General features: G+C 43.5%; 3 protein-coding genes across 5 annotated transcripts in view; all 3 read left to right on the plus strand.

Moving 5' to 3' along the window:
- Positions 1 to 917: 917 nt before the first annotated feature.
- The window catches only part of LOC123502198 (cuticle protein 21-like), a 23,348-nt gene continuing 2,963 nt past the window's right edge, over positions 918 to 21,302 (plus strand). The window contains exons 1-3 of one of the 3 annotated variants that reach the window (XM_045251443.1): positions 918 to 1,026; positions 7,224 to 7,364; positions 7,466 to 7,734. In XM_045251443.1, coding sequence (XP_045107378.1) covers positions 1,015 to 1,026; positions 7,224 to 7,364; positions 7,466 to 7,734 — 422 coding nt within the window. In that variant the 5' untranslated portion in view covers positions 918 to 1,014. Of the gene's footprint in view, positions 1,027 to 6,795; positions 6,823 to 7,223; positions 7,365 to 7,465; positions 7,856 to 21,302 lie in introns of those variants that run through there. The other 2 variants (XM_045251441.1, XM_045251442.1) reach the window with 2 other exon arrangements.
- Positions 10,887 to 11,934, plus strand: LOC123502199 (cuticle protein 8-like). The gene is made up of 3 exons (XM_045251444.1): positions 10,887 to 10,911; positions 11,310 to 11,450; positions 11,545 to 11,934. Exons 1-3 carry the CDS (start codon positions 10,900 to 10,902, stop codon positions 11,833 to 11,835), a joined length of 444 nt encoding a protein of 147 aa, XP_045107379.1. The 5' UTR covers positions 10,887 to 10,899; the 3' UTR covers positions 11,836 to 11,934.
- Positions 14,832 to 21,302, plus strand: part of LOC123502195 (cuticle protein 8-like) — a 9,434-nt gene continuing 2,963 nt past the window's right edge. Inside the window, exons 1-3 of the mRNA XM_045251435.1 lie at positions 14,832 to 14,935; positions 15,331 to 15,471; positions 15,588 to 15,776. Of these exons, the coding sequence (XP_045107370.1) occupies positions 14,924 to 14,935; positions 15,331 to 15,471; positions 15,588 to 15,776 (342 nt within the window). The 5' untranslated portion in view covers positions 14,832 to 14,923. The remainder of the gene's footprint in view (positions 14,936 to 15,330; positions 15,472 to 15,587; positions 15,777 to 21,302) is intronic.

Raw genomic sequence — 21,302 nt, forward strand, 5'->3', positions numbered from 1 at the left:
AAAGTCACTCAGATAGTTCTTCACCAACACAACCATTCCACCTCTTTCGTCAGATCCCAGTGACTTCCCTCGATATGACACATACCCTGGTAAACGTACAGGTAAACATGTTTTTGTTTCACTCAAGGCGATAACGTCATAGTCAGTTAATATTTCAAATACATCAGTCTTTTCTAACTTAGTACATACTCTGTTAATATTCCAACATATAATTCTAATTTTCCTGGCAAACTGTGGTATTCCTAGAAAAACTGTGCGTTCCAAGAGTCAATGACGTCATCATCTCGATATAATTTTCTTTGTCTTGTGTCCAGTCTGATTACGCATCCCACGTTCTCGGGTTTTTCCTTCTCCCTCGCCTCAGCGTCGCGTAGTCGCTTCCACTCCTTTCGCACGCTGGGATGGACGTCCTTCTTTACGTAGATCCTTGCGTAATTATCCCCTGCAGTCTTAAGCTTTTTGCCATTTGCAAGGATACGCAAACGAGTGTCTCTATCGCGTATGGTGAGCAGCAGAGGACGCTTACGCCCTCCACCACCTACTGTGCCAAGCCTGCGATGTTGACAGTCCACACTGCCAACTTCAATCTTGCCCCACAGATGCGCCAACTTTTCTACGTCTGTGACTGCTCCACCCAGCGCTTCGCCCTCGTCAGGCAGTCCCAGCACTACCACATTCACACACACACACACACACACACACACACACACACACACACACACACACACACACACACACTCAGATCACTTCAAGTCACGCTCTAGTATGAAGACTAAGTCGTCTCCTGACCCTGCAGCGTGAGTCTCAAGGACACCCCGCGTCCTTCCTACAGGCATTCTTGTCTCCTTCCTCCCATTACAACATTGCCTCCCGCTTACCCTCTCCAACTACTTCTAAAATAACTCTGCTTTCTCATCTCTCCTGACGTCAGCGCCACGCCGCCACCGCCGCTACTATATAAGCAGGCCGAGAGGCAGAGCAGCCATCAGTCCTCGACGCACCTCAGCCCCCGACATGGCCCTCAAGGTACTCCCTCCCTCCTGGCGTGCACACACTGCACCTAATGCACCCTACACAAGCTGCCTTCAACACCCACACATGCACCCCACCACATCCCCAACACACCGCCACACACACACACACGCACACACACACACATACACAGCCCGGTAGCTCAGTGGTTAGAGCGCTGGCTTCACAAGACAGAGGACCGGGGTTCGATTCCCCGGCCGGGTAGAGATATTTGGGTGTGTCTCCTTTCACGTGTAGCCCCTGTTCACCTAGCAGTGAGTAGGTACGGGATGTAAATCGAAGAGTTGTGACCTTGTTGTCCCGGTGTGTGGTGTGTGCCTGGTCTCAGGCCTATCCGAAGATCGGAAATAATGAGCTCTGAGCTCGTTCCGTAGGGTAACGTCTAGCTGTCTCGTCAGAGACTGCAGCAGATCAAACAGTGAAACATACACATACGCACATGTGTCTGCTTCCCACACACCAATAAACCAATGCGATAAAACGCCGTTCTTTCCTCTAGTTCCATTACTTATTGTCACAACGCTCCTCCTTAGCACAGTGATTTAATCCCCAACACCTCATATCCTCTCTTCCTCCGCTCTTCTCTCAACTGTTCTCCATCTAATCTTACACACACACACACACACACACACACACACACACACACACACACACACACACATACACACACAAGAAGAGTGCACGCGTATATACTTGCTAGTTTTGTAGTGGTGCTCCGCTTTTTCACGCATATTATTGCATGAAAAAAGGCTCTCACTGACTTTTCAGTGAGCACCGTGGTGTATGAATGTCTTGTGAGGAAAAACACAGGAACATTTATCTAAAGTGTTGTCGCTAGATAGAAAATAAGTGAAAAGGAGTGGAAGACTCCAAGATGGCGGAGAAAAATGCCATTTCAGCATTATTACCTTCGTCCTGTTATAAGTGTAGCTCTGATTCTAGAGACCTAGCAAAGTTCATTAAGTGTTGTCTGTGTAGCCGGTGGACTCATACGAAATGTGTGAATCTGGCAGGGATTAAAATTCTGAAAATATCTGGAACGTGAGGTGTCTGTGCGATGTTTGTTTCATTGAGGTGTCGTCTCTGAAGAAATTCATCAATGATGTTGAGGAATTTAAGTCTGATTTGAAGAGCATTACTGCTAAAGCTGACAAGATGATGGAAATAGTTAATAATAAGATGGCAGGAATGGAAGAGATAAGTATCAAGGTCGATGAGGCAACAGAAAGCTTGGCGGGAGTTACTGGGTCGCTGAATTCTGCTGACTCGGAACATTCCACGCCTTGGCAGGACGTGAATAGGAAGAGGAGGATGAAAAGAACCTGCTTGTTGTAGGGTAACTCAGGATTCTGAAGCAAATCTGAAGAATGAAGTTTCTCATGCTTTGGATGGAATGCAAATTAATGATACAAAGTTTGCTAATAGTGATGAATTTTGCCAATGAGAGTCTGAGAAATGAGGCAGCTCAGAAACTGGAGAATGTTGAAAATTGACAACTAAATCAGTTTAGAAAATTAAACCCAAGATAATGTTATGTAATGTCCATAAGGAAGAGACTAAGGAGGGTATCATTGATACAATCATTGCGATAAATGACTACCTTCAAGCAGTTCCTGATATCAAGTCAAAGATTGAGAATATATTTTGCAAACCAGCAGCAGGGGGCACAGTTCATTACATCATGAAATGTGATCCAATGATAAGACAGTTGTTACATCAGCATCAGGACAGGATTAAGTTTGAATGGGGAGTTTACCAGGTTTGGGACAGGTGTCATGTACTTATCTGTTACCATCGTCAAAGGTATGGTCATACTGAGGCAAACTGCAATGCCAAGAAAAATGGTGAGCATCCCGTTTACTTTAAATGTGCAGGCAACCACAAGTCCAAGGATTGCACATCTACAGAGAAGAAATGCATAAACTGTGTGAGGTTTAAGAAACAGAATACTGACCACTCGGCGAATAATAGTTGCTGTATTGTGTTGGAAAGTGAGATTGACAGGATCAGAAATATTACAGATCATGGCTACTAATGCTGTGAGCTCTATGTTGAAATGTGGTTTATCAAATGTTCAGTCAGTTGGAAACAAGACAATAGAAATCAGAACTTTAATTAATGATAAAAGTCTGGATATTCTTGCTTTGACTGAAACATGGCTGAGTGAATATGATACTGCAAAAATTAAGGAAATGATCTCTGACACTCATACATTTGTGCACATACCAAGGAAAAAAGGAAGAGGTGGTGGTGTTGGTCTTTTACTTTCTAGAACATGCAATAAAATTAGGGTGGATAAGTCAGAAAAATGGGAGAGCTTTGAACATATGCAAGTTAGCTGTGAGCTTGGTGGTAGAAAATCTATGTTTATAGTGGTCTATAGACCTCCAAGCCTGAGTGCCCGGTCGTTTATTGACGATTTCAGGAAATACTTGAAACTGCTGGATATGGTGAGCGTTAATATTTTTATTTGTGGAGATTTTAATATAAGAATGGATGAACAAGAAAACTATATAGTGAGGGAGTTTCAAGATATGATGAAATCCTTTAATTTAGACAATAAAGTAGAAAAAGCAACATCTGCTGGTGGACATGTCTTCTGTGACTCAGATCATAATCTTGTTCGAGAAGTAAATGTTGATGAAATCTGCAGGATTTCACCGGTGCACAGGATGGTTACTTTTCAAATATCTTGTAAAAAAGAAACTACGTACACTAAGCGATTAGTGTTTCGTAGGAAAAATTATTTTGACCCTGAGCGGCTGATAGCTGAAGTGTCACAGACCATTCAGTTAAGAAAGGATGATGTGTGTACTCATGGAAGAGTAGCAGTTGAGAAATGTGAATCTTGTTTGTCTGAATTATATAATGGCAACATGAAAAAAGAATACAATGAAATGTGTCCACTTCATGAAAAGGATATGAAGATAAAGGATCATGCACCTTGGTTTAATACTGAAATTTCCATAGCTAAGAAAGAAAAAAGGAAGAAAGAAAAAAAGTGGCGTAGACTACGAACAGAAGAGGCAAGAAGGGAATATATGGACATGAGAAACAGGCTAAACAAACTTGTACAGAGGAGAAAGTGTCAGTGCTATAGACAGAAGTCATTAGAGTCACGGTCTAACATTAGTAGATTATATAAGATACTGGATAATTTGACAGGTAACAGGAGAATAAATAAGTTGCCTGAAGGGTTTAATGACACTGTGCTGGCAAATATGTTCCTTGACTTCTTTGATCAAAAGATAAAGTCGATTGTGGAGAGCTTTAGAAATGAGGAGTTTGAAATACCCGTGAGTATGCCAACGCCTCGGGCTTAGCTACTCTCCTTTAAGCAAGTAAGTGTGGATGAAGTAAAGGAGATTGTACATAAAGTTAATATAACCTACTGCGATAATGACCCATTACCTATTAGTGATATTATTCAGAGTGAAAAATTTTTAAACTGATTATAAACAGTAGCTTCACGAACAATACCTTTTCTGTCTCTGAAAAAATGGCATTGATAAAGCCCATTGTAAAGGGCAAAATGGATACGCAGTGCTTGAGTTCCTTTAGACCTGTATCTATTTTGACTTTTTTATCGAAGATTATTGAAAGTGCTGCATTAAATCAATTACTCGACCATTTGAAAGTAATGCAGGCTTTACCGGATAATCAATCGCCTTATAGAAAACTTTATTCGACTGAGACAGCTTGATGCTCAGTTATCAATGATCTGATAATCCTGATGGATGAAGGAAAATATGGTTTGCTAATTTTACTGGACTTAAGTGCAGCATTTGACACAGTTGTTCACAGATTGCTTCTTTTAGGTTGCAGGTCTGTCGGTATTGATGGAGATGCACTAAGATATTTAGAAAGTTATCTTGCAAACAGACAATACTGTGTTCAAGTTGGTAGATCTTTCTCAGACAAGAATATTTTAGAAACAGGAGTAACCAAAGACAGTGTTTTAGGTCCTATTCTGTTCTGTATATATACTATTGAACTATCACACATACTAAGAAAACATGACATTGACTTCAAACTGTTTCCTGATGACACACAGTTTTACATGACGTTGAACAATGTAGATAATGTTGAAGGAAAAAATAAAACTCATTATGGATGATGGTAGATGGATGGAATCCAAGCAGTCGAAACTTAATCAAAACAAGACTGAATGTTTGATAGTGGGTAAGAATAAGGACTTAAAGAGGATTTATATGTCCACATTATATATTGATGGTAACAGTTTGGGGGTTCGTGATACAGTGAAGGATCAGGGAGTACTATTGGACTGTCATTTATCTATGAAAGATTAAATACGGCAGGTGGTTAAGACGGCAAGATACCATCTGAAAAATATAGGTTTTGTCAGAAAATACTTGGATGAGAAAACTACGAAGATGCTGGTTCAAAATCATGTGATAAGCAAATTGGATTACTGCAATTCTCTGTATTATGGACTGCCTAAGTATCTCTTAAAAGACTTACAGCTTGTCATGAACAGAGCTGCCAGACTGATTACAGGCGGCTCTCCTCGTGAGAGGACAACACCTGTATTGATAGATCTGCATTGGCTGCCAATTAAAGCACGAATTGAGTACAAGATTAGTGTTATGACTCATCAGGCATTACAGTCTGGAAAACCTGAGTACTTGAGGAACTTACTGGAAACATTCCACCATGACACTACGATGGAGCTGAGACACGATGCAGACCCATACAGACTACATGAGCCAAGATATAACCTTGACATGGGATGACGAGCATTTGCAAGATGCGCACCAAGGATTTACAATAAACTGCCGAGTGATATCAAAGGTTGTCCCAGGATCGATATCTTCAAAAAGAAATTGAAGACATATTCGTTCAAGGAAGTTTATGATTTTAACGGCATGGAAGAAGAAGAAGAAGAAGAAGAAGAAGAAGAAAAATAAGAAAAAAAAGAAGATGGTGATGATGGTGATGATGATGATGAAGATTACATAGATATACCGATATGAAAATGAAGCACCACCGATGGATTAACTAAGTGACGTATTCTTCAGTACATGGAGCCATACTCATTACCCACAACATTCAATGAGTTACCAAGTATTTGTCCCTCAAAAAAGAAAGTAGACAATCGAAATAAAGTACCCAGGCTTACATCTCAAACACACACACACACACACAAACACACACACACGCCCAGTAGCTCAGTGGTTAGAGCGCTGGCTTCACAAGCCAGAGGATCGGGGTTCGATTCCCCGGCCGGGTGGAAATATTTGGGTGTGTCTCCTTTCACGTGTAGCCCCTGTTCACCTAGCAGTGAGTAGGTACGGGATGTAAATCGAGGACTTGTGACCTTGTTGTCCCGGTGTGTGTTGTGTGCCTGGTCTCAGGCCTATCCGAAGATCGGAAATAATGAGCTCTGAGCTCGTTCCGTAAGGTAACGTCTGGCTGTCTAGTCAGAGACTGCAGCAGATCAAACAAACAGTGAAACACACACACACACACATACACACACACACTCAGATCACTTCTACTCACGATCCAATATGAAGACTACGTCGGCTCCTGACCCTGCAGCGTGAGTCTCAAGGCCATCCCGAGTCCTTCCTCCAGCCCTTCTTGTCTCCTTCCTCCCATTACAACATTGCCTCCCGTCTACGCTCTCCAACTACCTCTAAAATAACTTTGCTTTCTCATCTCTCCTGACGTCAGCGCCACGCCGCCACCACCGCCACTATATAAGCAGGCCGAGGCAAAGCAGCCATCAGTCCTCGACGCACCTCAGCCCCTGACATGGCCCTCAAGGTACTCCCTCCCTCCTGGCTTGCACAAACTGCACCTAAGGCACCTAACACTCCACAACACACGCTGCCTCCAACACCCACACATGCACCCCACCACATCCCCAACACACCGCCCTCAACACCACGCCACAGCGCCCCACACATGGCACCACCACCACAACCACCACACCCCACACACACACACAGACCCAACGCTCCATACATGGCACCACCACCGCCGTACCTCACACACACACACACACACACACACACACACACACACACACACACACACACACACACACACACACAAACACACACACACACAGCCCCAATCGCCTCACACATGGCACCACTTCCACACACCATGACAACGCCTCTCAGCCCGTTCTGCCACCCATACTTATTCCTCTTCCTCCACAGCTCGTCCTTCTCTCCGCCCTCGTGGCCGTCGCCCTCGCCGACAACGCCCCCTACAGGCCACCCCCTCCCCCTCCCACCTACAGCGCCCCTACACCATCCTACCGCGCCCCTGCACCATCCTACAATACACCCCAGCAAGTGGTGAGTTCACTACATTTACAAAACACACACACACACACACACACACACACACATACACACACACATACACACACTCACCGTTCCTCCCTCCCCTCCCGCAGAGTCCCCCCAAGTATGACTTCAGCTGGAACGTCAAGGATGACTATTCCGGCAACGACTACGGCCACCAGGAGGCGCGCGACGGCTACGACACCCAGGGATCCTACTACGTGCAGCTGCCCGACGGCCGCCTGCAGGAGGTCACCTACACCGTCAACGGCGACTCAGGCTTCGTGGCACAGGTCAACTACCAGGGCGAGGCCCAGTACCCAGCACAGCAGGGTTACGGCTCAGCCCCGTCCTACCAGGCCCCCGCCCCGTCCTACCAGCAGCCCCGCCCGTCCTACGCGTAATGCTCCTCCTAACTGACGGCCAAGTCTTTCTGTCTTTGTAAATACTCCATCACACCAGTGCGTGTCTGCTTCCCACACACCAATAAACCAATGCGATAAAACGCCGTTCTTTCCTCTAGTTCCATTAGTTATTGTCACAACGCTCCTCCTTAGCACACTGATTCATTCCTCTTAGAATCCCCAACCCCTCACATCCTCTCTTCCTCCGCTCTTCTCTCAACTGTTTTCCATCTAATCTTACACACACACACACACACACACACACACACACACACACACACACACACACACACACACACACACACACACACACACGCACAGTGCTGAAAACTCCCCGTTACTGACGAGATACAGGAATGACACCTCAACCTAATAGAGAGAAAAGACTAAGTTTAAGAGAAAAAGCAGAACGTTAACCCCTTCAGTACTATGCCGCATCCTTTTATTCGTTCTGGTTACTATTTCATGAGTTTATACAGTTTCAGAAACTTATGTGGGGGATTAAAATAGTAAAGACTTTGTTCATTAATCTTTTGACCTCCACAGACTCTTCCCAAAGGAAATAAAATTCTCTAATCATACCCAAAATGTCTTGTAAAAATCCGTTTCAATATTAAAGGGGTTAAGACGAAATCAAGACGAATGGAGGACACCTATATAATCTTACTCATTAATGATCCTGTTCAAATCAATGACGAAATTTGGAAAAACTGAAACCAATCTATTAGAAAGACTGTGCACATAGAGAGAAAAATAAGCGAAGAGTGAGGTGTGGCCGTGTGCAGAGGAAAGATGAGGAGTAAGTGCTGAGGATGATGCTGGAGATGGACACGCTATATAAGAAGAAGGAAAAGAGGAAATCCAGAGAGAAGGTCTTAGAATACGCCGAAGGAAGGTAACTAAAAAAAAATAATAATAATAAAAAATAACAATATCCAAAAGACACACAGCGTAACGGACATAGAACACGGATGAAGTAAACTAGTAAAATAGCAACTTAGTGAAATATTATAATTGTCATTAATGAAAAACTAAAAGAAAAATAGACAGACGAATAAGAAGGGAATCTTCTCACGGTAGCGTGGAACAGAGGGGCAGCTGGCAACAAAGGGAGGCATTAATGGCACCAATCGCTATCTGAGTAGTTTTCATTGTTCGCCAGCTGGTTTAATTCACAAGTTGGTCTTGCCTATCCCGCCGAACTGTTGCTCTTGTGGAAGCCCTATTGAAAAAAAAATATATATATATATATACTGATATTCATGCCTACATACCTCATAATATAAACGTTTGGCTATCTATCTATGTGTCTGATTGAAAATGACATAAAAAATATGCAAATATATTTTCCTAATGGTGTAAGTCACTGTAAAGTATGGATGTACCAGTGTCCCATCAAAATATTTTTTGTAAGTCTAATAGTATATATATACCTTATCACAAAATTTTCAGAGTTTCTGCATAGGATAATGCTCCACTCAAAAAGCGCAGAGCAAATATCACTGAGTAGCATTTAAAAAAACAAAACGATTTTCTGAGTCTGTGCCGAAATAACCTGGCCAACATTACCGAAACCGAATTTTCGTAACTGAATCACAACAAGCGCGGCCCGGATACTGTTGGAGTCACCAAATATACTTCAGACGCTATGCCAGTGTATACGTGTGCAGTTGCAGACTGCAAATCGACTTCGCGCAAGCGAGATAGAGACGTGAAAGGCTGGAGTGTCTTTCCCAGGAAAAAAGATGCAGCACAGAGACGACTTTGGGAAACAAGGTGTAAGCGCCGGCCGACCTGGAAGGCATCCAAGTTCCACGCAGTTTGCTCAAAACATTTTATAAACTGGAATAAGGGACCATCACCATCCCATCCTGATCCTGAGTTATTTGAATACAGCGACTGGAAGCGAGTGGCGATGGCTCTTAACACGTTAGATTTGTTTACTTTTCGATAGAACCATCTCGGTGCATGGTAGACAATATCCTCTATACTGTTAATTTCTTAAGACTATTAACTGTTGTGATTTTCTGCATGAATGTAATTCATAATAAATTTTATGGAAAGAAAAAGGCATTGAAACTAAGCTTTTCCCATTAATGATCTTTCTATTTTTGTCCTAGAAATGGAGATGGTAAAGAAGAGCGTTCTACATATATATAAACATTTCCACTTTTTTAGCTTATATGCCACGAGTACATTCTTAGAAAGATTATAACTATTTTATTAAACCATTCAATATTTACAAAACGTGCAGAAAAGTACGTTCCAGTTGACCAACTTGCTGTGAAATAATTAACCCATCTGGCAGTTTAAGGCACCTACATAGCAGATCGCGATCGGTCCCACTTAAGTGTCCTGAGGAGAAAGTGTAATAATGATGATGATAATAATGATGATGATGATGATGATGATGATAATGATGAAGAAGAACAAGAACAAGAAGAACAAGAACAAGAAGAAAAAGAAGAAGATGATAATGATGATGATGATGAATAAAAAGAAGGAAAAGGCAACAAGAAAAAGAAGGAAAAAAGAAGAAAAAAGATGAAAAACAAGAAATACAAGAAAAACAAGAAAAAGCAGAAGAAAAATGGAAGAAAAAGAAGAAAATAAGATGATGGTGATGATGGTGATGATGATGATGAAGATTACATAGATATACCGATATGAAAATGAAGCACCAGCGATGGATTAACTAAGTGACGTATTCTTCAGTACATGGAGCCATACTCATTACCCACAACATTCAATGAGTTACCAAGTATTTGTCCCTCAAAAAAGAAAGCAGACAATCGAAATAAAGTACCCAGGCTTACATCTCAAACACACACACACACACACACACACACACACACACAAACACACACTCAGATCACTTCTAGTCACGATCCAATATGAAGACTACGTCGGCTCCTGACCCTGCAGCGTGAGTCTCAAGGCCACCCCACGTCCTTCCTCCAGCCCTTCTTGTCTCCTTCCTCCCATTACAACATTGCCTAACGCCTACCCTCTCCAACTACCTCTAAAATAACTCTGCTTTCTCATCTCTCCTGACGTCAGCGCCACGCCGCCACCGCCGCCAGTATATAAGCAGGCCGAGAGGCAGAGCAGCCATCAGTCCTCGACGCACCTCAACCCCCGACATGGCCCTCAAGGTACTCCCTCCTCCTGGCGTGCACACACTGCACCTAATGCACCCAACACTCCACAACACACGCTGCCTCCAACACCCACACATGCACCCCACCACATTCCCAACACACCGCCCTCAACACCACGCCACAGCGCCCCACACATGGCACCACCACCACCACCACCACACCCAACACACGCACACACACAGACCCAACGCTCCACACATGGCACCAACACCGCCGAACCTCACACACACACACACACACACACACACACACACACACACACACACACACACATACACACACAAACACACACACACAGCTCCCAACGCCCCACACATGGCACCACTCCCACACACCATGACAACGCCTCTCAGCCCGTTCTGCCACCCATACTTATTCCTCTTCCTCCACAGCTCGTCCTTCTCTCCGCCCTCGTGGCCGTCGCCCTCGCCGACAACGCCCCCTACCGGCCACCCCCTCCCCCTCCCACCTACAGCGCCCCCACACCATCCTACCGGGCCCCTGCACCATCCTACAATGCACCCCAGCCAGTGGTGAGTTCACTACATTTACAAACACACACACACACACACACACACACATACACACACACACACACAATCACCGTCCTTTCCTCCCCACCTACAGAGTCCCCCCAAGTATGACTTCAACTGGAACGTCAAGGACGACTATTCCGGCAACGACTACGGCCACCAGGAGGCGCGCGACGGCTACGACACCCAGGGATCCTACTACGTGCAGCTGCCCGACGGCCGCCTGCAGGAGGTCACCTACACCGTCAACGGCGACTCAGGCTTCGTGGCACAGGTCAACTACCAGGGCGAAGCCCAGTACCCAGCACTGCAGGGTTACGGCTCCGCCCCGTCCTACCAGGCCCCCGCCCCGTCCTACCAGCAGCCCCGCCCTTCCTACGCGTAATGCTCCTCCTAACTGACGGCCAAGTCTTTCTGTCTTTGTAAATACTCCATCACACCAGTGCGTGTCTGCTTCCCACACACCAATAAACCAATGCGATAAAACGCCGTTCTTTCCTCTAGTTCCATTACTTATTGTCACAACGCTCCTCCTTAGCAGAGTGATTCATTCCTCTTAGAATCCTCAACACCTCACATCCTCTGTTCCTCCGCTCTTCTCTCAATTGTTCTCCATCTAATCTTACACACATACACACACACACACACACACACACACACACACACACACACACACACACACACACACACACACACACACACACACACACACACACACACACACACACACACACACACACACACACACACACACACACACACACACACACACACACACACACACACACACACTCTCTCTCTCTCTCTCTCTCTCTCTCTCTCTCTCTCTCTCTCTCTCTCTCTCTCTCTCTCTCTCTCTCTCTCTCTCTCTCTCTCTCTCTTAATTCAATCATCTCTCACTCATCTCTTCGCACACTCTCCCCTTAGTTCCTTTCCCACCACGTAAGAGGGGAACTGTCTGTCTGGGGTGGTTCACGCAACATTCATTCCTGCTGTCGCGAAGCTTTCCTCGAGGCGTGACCAATCACCAAAGCGTCGTTGCCGCCGCCGCCTCATCACGGTGACGCCACGCACGCTGGCTGTCATAACTGTCCAATGCTGTCTGAGGAAGCTTGCGGAAAATTCTTGAATGGCAAGTCGAGAAGTTGAAGATGAGTGGAGAAGATTTGCATTAATTGAGACTTACCGATGATGCTATTCCAGCTATTACCGAGATTTGAAGTAGAGGTTAATTTATTGAAAAGACGGAGTGCATAGGACAATTTGGCGGCAAAGCAAAGAGAAAGATCGAGGGGATCAAAATCAAGAGGGAATACCTAAATCATCTCAGACTTAGCGCCATCAGCCCAATGAGTAATGACATTATAGGAAGTATAAATCAACCATTACTAAATAGCACAAGTAATTCAATTTGCGGAAGTCGTTGTTATCGAAAGTGATATTGAAAATTTAGATGTTCCACACATAGCAATACTACTATGCCAATTACTGACGAGATTACAGGAATAAGACCTCAACCTAATAGAGAGAAAAGACTAAGTTTAAGAGAAAAAGCAGAACGTTAACCCCTTCAATACTATGCCGCATCCTTTTATTCATTCTGGTTACTATTTGATGAGTTTATACAGCTTCAGAAACTTATGTGGGGGATTAAAATAGTAAAGACTTTGTTCATTAATCTTTTGACCTCCATAGACTCTTCCCAAAGGAAATAAAATTCTCTAATCATACCCAAAATGTCTTGTAAAAATCCGTCTCAATATTGAAGGGGTTAAGACGAAATCAAGACGAATGGAGGACACCTATATAATCTTACACTCATTAATGATCCTGTTCAAATCAATGACGAAATTTGGAAAAACTGAAACCAATCTATTAGAAAGACTGTGCACATAGAGAGAAAAAAAGCGAAGAGTGAGGAGGTGTGGCCGTGTGCAGAGGAAAGATGAGGAGTAAGTGCTGAGGATGATGCTGGAGATGGACACGCTATATAGGAGGGAGGAACAGAGGAAATCCAGAGAGAAGGTCTTAAAATACGCCGAAGGAAGGTAACTAAAAATAATAATAATAATAAAAAATAACAATATCCAAAAGACACACAACGTAACAGACATAGAACACGGATGAAGTAAACTAGTAAAATAGCAAATTAGTAAAATATTATAATTCTCATTAATGAAAAACTGAAAGAAGAATAGACAGACAAATCAGAAGGGAATCTTGTCACGGTAGCGTGGAACAGAGGGGCAGCTGACAACAAAAAGAGGCATTAATTTGAGTGTCCTGAGGTGAAAGTGTAAATACTGATGATGATGATGATGATGATGATGATAACGATGAGGATGATGATCATGATTATAAAGAAGAAGAAGAACAAGAAGAAGAAGATGATGATGATGATAATGATGATGATGATGATGAATAAAAAAAAAAGAAAAAAAATAAGAAGACAAAGAAGGAAAAAAAAAAGATGAAAAACAAGAAAAACAAGAAAAGAAGAAAAAGAAGAAGAAAAAGAAGAAGATGAAGAAGAAAAAAAAGAAAAAAAAGAAGAAGATGGTGATGATGGTGATGATGATGATGAAGATTACATAGATATACCGATATGAAAATGAAGCAGCATCGATGGATTAACTAAGTGACGTATTCTTCAGTACATGGAGCCATACTCATTACCCACAACATTCAATGAGTTACCAAGTATTTGTCCCTCAAAAAAGAAAGCAGACAGTCGAAACAAAATACTCCAGGCTTACATTTCAAACACACACACACACACACACACACACACACACACACACACACACACACACACACACACACACACACACACACACACACACACACACACACACACACACACACACACACACACGCCCGGTACTTCAGTGGTTAGAGCACTGGCTTCACAAGCCAGAAGACCGGAGTTCGATTCCCTGGCCGGGTGGAGATATTTGGGTGTGTCTCCTTTCACGTGTAGCCCCTGTTCACCTATCAGTGAGTAGGTACGGGATGTAAATCGAGGAGTTGTGACCTTGTTGTCCCGGTGTGTGTTGTGTGCCTGGTCTCAGGCCTATCCGAAGATCGGAAATAATGAGCTCTGAGCTCGTTACGTAGGTAATGTCTGGCTGTCTCGTCAGAGACTGCAGCAGATCAAACAAACAGTGAAAGAGACACACACACATACACACACACACTCAGATCACTTCTAGTCACGATCCAATATGAAAACTACGTCGGCTCCCGACCCTGCAGCGTGAGTCTCATGGCCACCCCGCGTCCTTCCTCCAGCCCTTCATGTCTCCTTCCTCCCATTACAACATTGCCTCCCAACTACGCTCTCCAACTACCTCTAAAATAACTCTGCTTTCTCATCTCTCCTGACGTCAGCGCCACGCCACCACCGCCGCCACTATATAAGCAGGCCGAGAGGCATAGCAGCCATCAGTCCTCGACGCACCTCAGCCCCCGACATGGCCCTCAAGGTACTCCCTCCCTCCTGGCGTGCTAACACTGCACCTAATGCACCAAACACTCCATAACACAAGCTGCCTCCAAAACCCACACATGCACCCCACCACTTCCCCAACACACCGCCCTCAACACCACGCCACAGCGCCCCACACATGGCACCACAAACACCACCACCACACCCCACACACGCACACACACAGACCCAACGCTCCACACATGGCACCACCACCGCCGCACCTCACACACACACACACACACACACACACACACACACACACACACACACACACACACACACACACACACACACAGCTCCCAACGCCCCACACATGGCACCACTGCCATACACCATGACAACGCCTCTCAGCCGGTTCTGCCACCCATACTTATTCCTCTTCCTCCACAGCTCGTCCTTCTCTCCGCCCTCGTGGCCGTCGCCCTCGCCGACAACGCCCCCTACAGGCCACCACCTCCCCCACCCACCTACAGCGCCCCCACACCATCCTACCGCGCCCCTGCACCATCCTACAATGCACCCCAGCCAGTGGTGAGTTCATTACATTTACATACAAACACACACACACACACACACACACACACACACACACACACACACACACACACACACACACACACTCACCGTTCCTCCCTCCCCTCCCGCAGAGTCCCCCCAAGTATGACTTCAGCTGGAACGTCAAGGACGACTATTCCGGCAACGACTACGGCCACCAGGAGGCGCGCGACGGCTACGACACCCAGGGATCCTACTACGTGCTGCTGCCCGACGGCCGCCTGCAGGAGGTCACCTACACCGTCAACGGCGACTCAGGCTTCGTGGCCCAGGTCAACTACCAGGGCGAGGCCCAGTACCCAGCACAGCAGGGTTACGGCTCTGCCCCGTCCTACCAGGCCCCCGCCCCGTCTTACCAGCAGCCCCGCCCGTCCTACGCGTAATGCTCCTCATGACTGACGGCCAAGTCTTTCTGTCTTTGTAAATACTCCATCACACCAGTGTGTGTCTGCTTCCCACACACCAATAAACCAATGCGATAAAACGCCGTTCTTTCCTCTAGTTCCATTACTTATTGTCACAACGCTCCTCCTTAGCACAGTGATTTAATCCCCAACACCTCATATCCTCTCTTCCTCCGCTCTTCTCTCAACTGTTCTCCATCTAATCTTACACACACACACACACACACACACACACACACACACACACACACACACACACACACACACACACACACACAAGAAGAGTGCACGCGCAAATACTTGCCAGTTTTGTAGTGGTGCTCCGCTTTTTCACGCATATTATTGCATGAAAAAAGGCTCTCACTGACTTTTCAGTGAGCACCGTGGTGTATGAATGTCTTGTGAGGAAAAAAACAAACATTTATCTAAAGTGTTGTCGCTAGATAGAAAATAAGTGAAAAGGAGTGGAAGACTCCAAGATGGCGGAGAAATATGCCATTTCAGCATTATTACCTTCGTCCTGTTATAAGTGTAGCTCTGATTCTAGAGACCTAGCAAAGTTCATTAAGTGTTGTCTGTGTAGCCGGTGGGCTCATACGAAATGTGTGAATTTGGCAGGGATTAAATCTGAATATATCTGCAACGTGAGGTGTCTGTGTGATGTTTGCTTCATTGAGGTGTCGTCTCTGAAGAAATTCATCAATGATGTTGAGGAATTTAAGTCTGATTTGAAGAGCATTACTGCTAAAGCTGACAAGATGATGGAAATAGTTAATAATAAGATGGCAAGAATGGAAGAGATAAGTATCAAGGTCGATGAGGCAACAGAAAGCTTGGCGGGAGTTACTGGGTCGCTGAATTCTGCTGACTCGGAACATTCCACGCCTTGGCAGGACGTGAAGAGGAAGAGGAGGAGGAAAAGAACCTGCTTGTTGTAGGGGTAACTCAGGATTCTGAAGCAAATCTGAAGAATGAAGTTTCTCATGCTTTGGATGGAATGCAAATTAATGATACAAAGTTTGCTAATAGTGATGAATTTTGCCAATGAGAGTCTGAGAAATGAGGCAGCTCAGAAACTGGAGAATGTTGAAAAATTGACAACTAAATCAGTTTAGAAAATTAAACCCAAGATAATGTTATGTAATGTCCATAAGGAAGAGACTAAGGAGGGTATCATTGATACAATCATTGCGATAAATGACTACCTTCAAGCAGTTCCTGATATCAAGTCAAAGATTGAGAATATATTTTGCAAACCAGCAGCAGGGGGCACAGTTCATTACATCATGAAATGTGATCCAATGATAAGACAGTTGTTACATCAGCATCAGGACAGGATTAAGTTTGAATGGGGAGTTTACCAGGTTTGGGACAGGTGTCATGTACTTATCTGTTACCATCGTCAAAGGTATGGTCATACTGAGGCAAACTGCAATGCCAAGAAAAATGGTGAGCATCCCGTTTACTTTAAATGTGCAGGCAACCACAAGTCCAAGGATTGCACATCTACAGAGAAGAAATGCATAAACTGTGTGAGGTTTAAGAAACAGAATACTGACCACTCGGCGAATAATAGTTGCTGTATTGTGTTGGAAAGTGAGATTGACAGGATCAGAAATATTACAGATCATGGCTACTAATGCTGTGAGCTCTATGTTGAAATGTGGTTTATCAAATGTTCAGTCAGTTGGAAACAAGACAATAGAAATCAGAACTTTAATTAATGATAAAAGTCTGGATATTCTTGCTTTGACTGAAACATGGCTGAGTGAATATGATACTGCAAAAATTAAGGAAATGATCTCTGACACTCATACATTTGTGCACATACCAAGGAAAAAAGGAAGAGGTGGTGGTGTTGGTCTTTTACTTTCTAGAACATGCAATAAAATTAGGGTGGATAAGTAAGAAAAATGGGAGAGCTTTGAATATATGCAAGTTAGCTGTGAGCTTGGTGGTAGAAAATCTATGTTTATAGTGGTCTATAGACCTCCAAGCCTGAGTGCCCGGTCGTTTATTGACGATTTCAGGAAATACTTGAAACTGCTGGATATGGTGAGCGTTAATATTTTTATTTGTGGAGATTTTAATATAAGAATGGATGAACAAGAAAACTATATAGTGAGGGAGTTTTAAGATATGATGAAATCCTTTAATTTAGACAATAAAGTAGAAAAAGCAACATCTGCTGGTGGACATGTCTTCTGTGACTCAGATCATAATCTTGTTCGAGAAGTAAATGTTGATGAAATCTGCAGGATTTCACCGGTGCACAGGATGGTTACTTTTCAAATATCTTGTAAAAAAGAAACTACGTACACTAAGCGATTAGTGTTTCGTAGGAAAAATTATTTTGACCCTGAGCGGCTGATAGCTGAAGTGTCACAGACCATTCAGTTAAGAAAGGATGATGTGTGTACTCATGGAAGAGTAGCAGTTGAGAAATGTGAATCTTGTTTGTCTGAATTATATAATGGCAACATGAAAAAAGAATACAATGAAATGTGTCCACTTCATGAAAAGGATATTAAGATAAGGGATCATGCACCTTGGTTTAATACTGAAATTTCCATAGCTAAGAAAGAAAAAAGGAAGAAAGAAAAAAAGTGGCGTAGACTACGAACAGAAGAGGCAAGAAGGAATATATGGACATGAGAAACAGGCTAAACAAACTTGTACAGAGGAGAAAGTGTCAGTGCTATAGACAGAAGTCATTAGAGTCACGGTCTAACATTAGTAGATTATATAAGATACTGGATAATTTGACAGGTAACAGGAGAATAAATAAGTTGCCTGAAGGGTTTAATGACACTGTGCTGGCAAATATGTTCCTTGACTTCTTTGATCAAAAGATAAAGTCGATTGTGGAGAGCTTTAGAAATGAGGAGTTTGAAATACCCGTGAGTATGCCAACGCCTCGGGCTTAGCTACTCTCCTTTAAGCAAGTAAGTGTGGATGAAGTAAAGGAGATTGTACATAAAGTTAATATAACCTGCTGCGATAATGACCCATTACCTATTAGTGATATTATTCAGAGTGAAAAATTTTTAAACTGATTATAAACAGTAGCTTCACGAACAATACCTTTTCTGTCTCTGAAAAAATGGCATTGATAAAGCCCATTGTAAAGGGCAAAATGGATACGCAGTGCTTGAGTTCCTTTAGACCTGTATCTATTTTGACTTTTTTATCGAAGATTATTGAAAGTGCTGCATTAAATCAATTACTCGACCATTTGAAAGTAATGCAGGCTTTACCGGATAATCAATCGCCTTATAGAAAACTTTATTCGACTGAGACAGCTTGATGCTCAGTTATCAATGATCTGATAATCCTGATGGATGAAGGAAAATATGGTTTGCTAATTTTACTGGACTTAAGTGCAGCATTTGACACAGTTGTTCACAGATTGCTTCTTTTAGATTGCAGGTCTTTCGGTATTGATGGAGATGCACTAAGATATTTAGAAAGTTATCTTGCAAACAGACAATACTGTGTTCAAGTTGGTAGATCTTTCTCAGACAAGAATATTTTAGAAAGAGGAGTACCCAAAGACAGTGTTTTAGGTCCTATTCTGTTCTGTATATATACTATTGAACTATCACACATACTAAGAAAACATGACATTGACTTCAAACTGTTTGCTGATGACACACAGTTTTACATGACGTTGAACAATGTAGATAATGTTGAAGGAAAAAATAAAACTCATTATGGATGATGGTAGATGGATGGAATCCAAGCAGTCGAAACTTAATCAAAACAAGACTGAATGTTTGATAGTGGGTAAGAATAAGGACTTAAAGAGGATTGATATGTCCACATTATATATTGATGGTAACAGTTTGGGGGTTCGTGATACAGTGAAGGATCTAGGAGTACTATTGGACTGTCATTTATCTATGAAAGATCAAATACGGCAGGTGGTTAAGACGACAAGATACCATCTGAAAAATATAGGTTTTGTCAGAAAATACTTGGATGAGAAAACTACGAAGATGCTGGTTCAAAATCATGTGATAAGCAAATTGGATTACTGCAATTCTCTGTATTATGGACTGCCTAAGTATCTCTTAAAAGACTTACAGCTTGTCATGAACAGAGCTGCCAGACTGATTACAGGCGTCTCTCCTCGTGAGAGGACAACACTTGTATTGATAGATCTGCATTGGCTGCCAACTAAAGCCCGAATTGAGTACAAGATTAGTGTTATGACTCATCAGGCATTACAGTCTGGAAAACCTGAGTACTTGAGGAACTTACTGGAAACATTCCACCATGACACTACGATGGAGCTGAGACACGATGCAGACCCATACAGACTACATGAGCCAAGATATAACCTTGACATGGGATGACGAGCATTTGCAAGATGCGCACCAAGGATTTACAATAAACTGCCGAGTGATATCAAAGGTTGTCCCAGGATCGATATCTTCAAAAGAAATTGAAGACATATTCGTTCAAGGAAGTTTATGATTTTAACGGCATGGAAATCAAAGACAATTATAGATGCTAGTTGCTTTTGAGGGAGGCTCTGCTGAGCGCTTCCTCGCAGTGGAGCGGAGCCTTGAACAAACACCCCAAGTAACAAGTAAGTAACAAGTAAACACACACACACACACACACACACACACACACACACACACACACACACACACACACACACACACATGGACATACACTCTCACACACACGCACATTATCTCTCTCTCTCTCTCTCTCTCTCTCTCTCTCTCTCTCTCTCTCTCTCTCTCTCTCTCTCTCTCTCTCTCTCTCTCTCTCTCCTTAATTCAATCACCTCTCACTCATCTCTTCGCACACTCATTCCCTCAGTTCCCCGCCCACCACGTGGGAGGGGAACTGTCTGTCTGGGGCGGTTCACGCAACATTCATTCCTGCGGTCGCGAAGCTTTCCTCGAGGCGTGACCAATCACCAAAGCGTCGTTGCCGCCGCCGCCTCATCACGGTGACGCCACGCACGCTGGCTGTCATAACTGTCAACTGCTGTCTGAGGAAGCTTGCGGAAAATTCTTGAATGGCAAGTCGAGAAGTTGAAGATGAGTGGAGAAGATCTGGATTATTTGAGACTTACCGATGATGCTATTCCAGCTATTACCGAGATTTGAAGTAGAGATTAATTTATTGAAAAGGCGGAGTGCATAGGACAATTTGGCGGCAAAGCAAAGAGAAAGATCGAGGGGATCAAAATCAAGAGGGAATACCTAAATCATCTCAGACTTAGCGCCATCAGCCCAATGAGTAATGACATTATAGGAAGTATAAATCAACCATTACTAAATAGCACAAGTAATTCAATTTGCGGAAGTCGTTGTTATCGAAATTGATATTGTAATTTTAGATGTTCCACACATAGCAATACTACTATGCCAATTACTGACG

This window comes from Portunus trituberculatus, chromosome 10, assembly GCF_017591435.1.
Source record: "Portunus trituberculatus isolate SZX2019 chromosome 10, ASM1759143v1, whole genome shotgun sequence".
Lineage (NCBI taxonomy): Eukaryota > Metazoa > Arthropoda > Malacostraca > Decapoda > Portunidae > Portunus > Portunus trituberculatus.

Bases quoted from the DNA above. Each gene is read 5' to 3' on its own strand.
- LOC123502199 (XM_045251444.1), top strand. The intron at 11,451-11,544 runs GTGAGTTCACTA...CCCCACCTACAG, and splicing joins ACAATGCACCCCAGCCAGTG to AGTCCCCCCAAGTATGACTT.